This window comes from Gavialis gangeticus, unplaced genomic scaffold, assembly GCF_001723915.1.
Source record: "Gavialis gangeticus isolate Ggan-Ray unplaced genomic scaffold, GavGan_comp1, whole genome shotgun sequence".
Lineage (NCBI taxonomy): Eukaryota > Metazoa > Chordata > Crocodylia > Gavialidae > Gavialis > Gavialis gangeticus.
The window spans coordinates 53052766-53057338 of NW_017729004.1; the positions used below are offsets into that span (position 1 = coordinate 53052766).

General features: G+C 39.3%; 1 protein-coding gene across 1 annotated transcript in view; it reads left to right on the forward strand.

The window, feature by feature from the left end:
- Nucleotides 1-4573, forward strand: part of CDK14 (cyclin dependent kinase 14) — an 869337-nt gene that overhangs the window by 214218 nt on the left and 650546 nt on the right. The window contains 1 exon segment of the mRNA XM_019508390.1: nucleotides 735-829. Coding sequence (XP_019363935.1) covers nucleotides 735-829 — 95 coding nt within the window.

Below are 4573 nucleotides of genomic sequence, written 5' to 3' on the forward strand. Positions count from 1 at the left end.
ATCTGTTTAGGTCCCTTCTGACCCTAAGCACTATGACACTGTTCATGGTAACTGAGAATCTGTACCATAAGTTTTCATCGAGTAATAATCTGTATTTAGCATTGTTCATTTGCCCAGACAGCAGATCTAAAGGATATTAAGAGACCATGCTGTATACACGTGCCTTGCAGGTAATAATTATATATGTAAACTAAACTTTAGTATAATTTGAGAAGTGAAAATATTTCTTGGAGGGACCATTCCTTTAAGACAGTTAGCACCTTCTGAAAGGCACTCAGTTCCCCAGTGCTGTTTATTATAGTTTTTACACTTTCATGTCAGTAACCCTGAATGATCTCTTGGCCTATTTTATGGGACAGCTTAAAATATTTACTTACATCTGTTAAAACAGATAGGTTGGCTTAGTTGGAAATGATCCGTTACTGCATGTAAAGCTTGTACATCAAAAGCGAAACAAAAACCACCTTTTGACTAAGAGCAAAGTCCTTTTGATGGTTCCATTGATGCAAGACTATGGTTGAAAGAGGAAACTGCCATCTGGAGTGTTGAATGATATTTATTTGAGTAGCCTATTAAACATTCTACATTAGCTCTGTTCAATGTCACTAGCAAGCAGCATTAAAAAAATCAAACATAATCCCATCAGTTTCAGTAATGACATTTGATCTTTCACAGTTTAAAGTGGATAATGTTGGTGTTCATTCTGAAAGTTCCATTCTTTTATTTTTGTTTAGCCTACAAGTCCCAAGTTTGGAAAAGCAGACTCTTATGAAAAACTGGAAAAACTAGGGGAAGGATCATATGCCACAGTATACAAAGGGAAAAGCAAGTAAGTTGGGTATTTTTCATTTTATTTGGGGGGAAAAGGTTGATAATTATTGCATGTGCTTGGACCAGAATCCTGCAGTTGGATGCAGAATTCATGAATGCATGCTGAAGTACCATAGACTTCATTGTATCTTGATGCTGGAGCATGGGACAGAGATCCCAGTTCAGCATTTAGATCATGGGTAATATTCTGTGCCAGACAGCATTAATACGAAGTGGATTAGAATTTCATTCTACTAATTTTCTATATGTGTGAATAGATGGGGTGGGATTTTGCAAATATGTGGTAACCTACCAAATTTATAGTTTGGAAAATTTTTCGTGTTCCAGGTCAAATTAGCCAGATCACTTCCGAATCCTTTTGATTGAGCAAAACTCAATTGTTCAAACACCATATGTGGTGCTGCAATCAGCAAGCATCCTCTAACCTAGATTTTTCAGCTGGGGGCCTCAGGTACTTCCAAATCCATCAAGTAGGCATCCTATGTGTAGGCCACGGCCGGAGACTTGGGGTTCAGGTGTCTCTGAGTCTCGCTTGCCCTCAGCCAATGGCTGCAGGAGTAAGATAGGGAGGATTCCCTCCACTTCCATGAAGTAGGTGTGTAGCCAAGATCCTCCCACTGGACACTGGCCAGTGGGAAGCTAATTACAAGACTTTCATAGTGTGTCCTGTCTGCAGTGCATTTGGACAGAGGTGCACCCTCCATTACGCAATGCCAATAAAATCAATTTTGGCTTGTGTACCAGGTGCCCCAAACCAGTGCAGTGACTACACTTTAGCCCACAAGAGGCCTACCATAAGGATAGATTACTACAGTTCAGCTGAATAAGATATACCATTAAGTACAGTTCCCCTCAGCACCAACTTTTTTTCCAAGTCATGGTGAGCCCCTACACTGTATACCTTTTTACTTCCTGTTTATTTCCACAGCTGAGCCATGTCTGTATTTTCCATTTCCAGTCATTTCTGTTTTTTCACCAGCCTTAAATGTCTGGCAAACATCATGAAACAGGGCCCCAAACAGTTTACACAGAATCCCTCTGTCTCCCCCTCTCTCTCTGGTGCATATAATTAGTGTGGCCCCACACTTCATGAGGTAGAGACAGACCAGGCGGCTCTGTGCCTCATCTTCATATACATTTTTGGAGGATCTCAGGACTCTTGACAAGTAGACCTAACTCTAGTCAACTCTAGTCTAGGCGGGGGGGGGCTAATTAGCATATTGGTTCTTTGTGGGAGGGGTATCTGGTGTACACACACATAATGAGCAATGCTGAGCTGTGGGGTCACTGTGGCTTGAAATGTTGACTCTGGTGGGCCTCAACTCTAATGAACAGAATTGGAATTCATGAAACTTTGGCTCTGGACTAATATCATTCATAGTTTGTACTACCTGTAAGTAGGTGTAAATGTGCTGCTTGAAACTGTGGTAAGCCTTGCAGCAGTTAAAAAAAAATGACATGCATCGATTCTGGATGAACTAAGTATATGGGTACTATATGCAAATTGCTAGTCATAATTAATTTCATTGTCATTTGTTTAAAAATTGCTCACTTCCACATGCTGAGGGAGAGCAGGGTTTGACAATAAGCCAAGGAGGAAGGGACTGCAGAGGGAAAAAGTTGTGAGGAAGCAGAGAGCAAAGGGGCAGCCTGACCCTCCAGATTTATTTTTCCTGGTCTACCGGGAGAGGTGGGTGTTGGGGACAAATTCAAGGCAAACTTTCAGTAATTAGATTCTATAACTGGAAAATTATAACTTAATTTGTAAATTTTCCATATATAGGACCTAATTATTAGAGGGTTGTCTTCTAGTCAAGTAAATATGGTACTAAGTACATTAAATAAACTTCCTTTTGAAGTATAGATATTATGAGAAAACCGTATAAATATTCGGCCTTATGGTTTAGCACCAAAATCCCATGATAAAATCAGTCAACTACTGTGCATTTATAATTAGCTTATATATACGGATTTCCAATAAATCTAAAATCAAGAAATATACTTGCAAGACATATTGTGTCAGAATCAATAGAAGTGACATGAAATTCAGTTAAAAAAAAAACCAAACCCTTACTCTTTCAGTAATGAGCCATGAATGTATTATATAAACTCATATTGGTTAGAAATACTCCATTTGTTTTAATAGAATTAGCCTACAGATCTATTAGAAATACTTCATTGATTTTAATGGAAGTGAATAATGAATTAGACTTTTTTTTCTAAATCTCTCACTTCTCCTTTTTAGTAAATTCCAGAATCAGCACATGGATTTTAACAGAATTTTTTAAGTATATTACAAAAAACCCCTTCCACTAACCATGATTTTATGCTGTAAAGTCAAGCATTTGAAAGTAGGGAAATCTAAGGAGATTTAGATTGCCCTTAATGTTTTATTACTAATGCCCTGTGCACCCAACCTGTGCATCAGAGGCTGTAGGCTTCCTGTGGGTGAGATTGTGTGCATAAAAGTTCAGTTATTAATGAAATGTGCAAGGCACTTTGCAACTTGTATGTTTCTCCATCCAACCTGAATAATGTCCCTTTAACTGCATTTTAAACAGTTAAGTTTTTAAGTATTATTTAAAAGAGGAATATTTGTAGTGGGGTTTAGTTCCAGTTGTTTTCTGTCCCATCTAATTATGCATCATCAGCAGGGTTTGGATCTTGTACCTTTAGAACTACCACATAGGCTTTCTGCTTCTTCGGAAACATCTGTACTATCTAATAGGAATAAAAGGCTGTGTCCCAGGATAGATCATAGGTTGTTGGGTCCACAACTGCCCTTCAAAAAGGCAGCCAGGGAGGGAGTACAAAAATCTGTCCCAGTATGGTTGCATCTTTGTCCCTTGAGGGATCTCTTCACTCATGTGATTTCCCCAAGGAAGGGTCACTAGGTAACAAGGTTTATGCTGGTTTTGCTGTTCTGTCAGCTTTCTGCTGGATAGGATGGGTGCTGTTGCTTTGATGCAGCATGTCCATTAACTCTTTTGTTAAGTACAGACAGTCAAAAAGCCCAAGGCTGAATTAATTCGATCTTCACAGGGTAGTCTAAACTGTGTATATTGAACCAACATTCACTTTTGATTCTGGAAATGCAGCCTGCAGTGGCCCAGGCCAGAAGCTGGGCGGGTGCTAAAGCACACTTGCCTACTTGGCTGGAGCAGACAGGTTGAGCCAAGGCTAGCCTGCCCACCCTGGGGGGTGGGGGTGGCATTGCTGGGAAGGTGCAAAGCATCCTGGGATGCTAGGCACCTGTGAGTTAACTTGCATCTGGAAGGGATCTGAGACTTAAGTAAATCAGTTAAGTCTGATACTACATCCATCCAGGTTTATCTTAAACTGGTTTTGGACATTTTGAAAATGGTTTATGTGCATTGAACTTCTGTTCCATTATAGATTTGAACTGGTTTCTGATCACTTATACTGGTTTATGTGTAATTTGTGTCCCTAGCCTTTATGTTGAGTAGAGCTGATGGAAAAAAATGGGATTGTTTTTGTTTTTGTTGGTTATTTTGCAAATAGCTTTCATATTTTTTGGTTGAAATATCTGCAAGTGTCAAATTCTTAACTAGTTCTAATGCTCACTTATTATTTTGCCAAAATATTTCTAGCAGGTGTCTTTAAAAATAGCTGTAGGAAGCAAAAGAATATTGGGTCACACTGAGGCAGTTTGAATAACAGTGGGTGCATTTACACAAGATGTTTGCTGCAAAGCTGACTAATTTACCTCCCCACTAAAGTG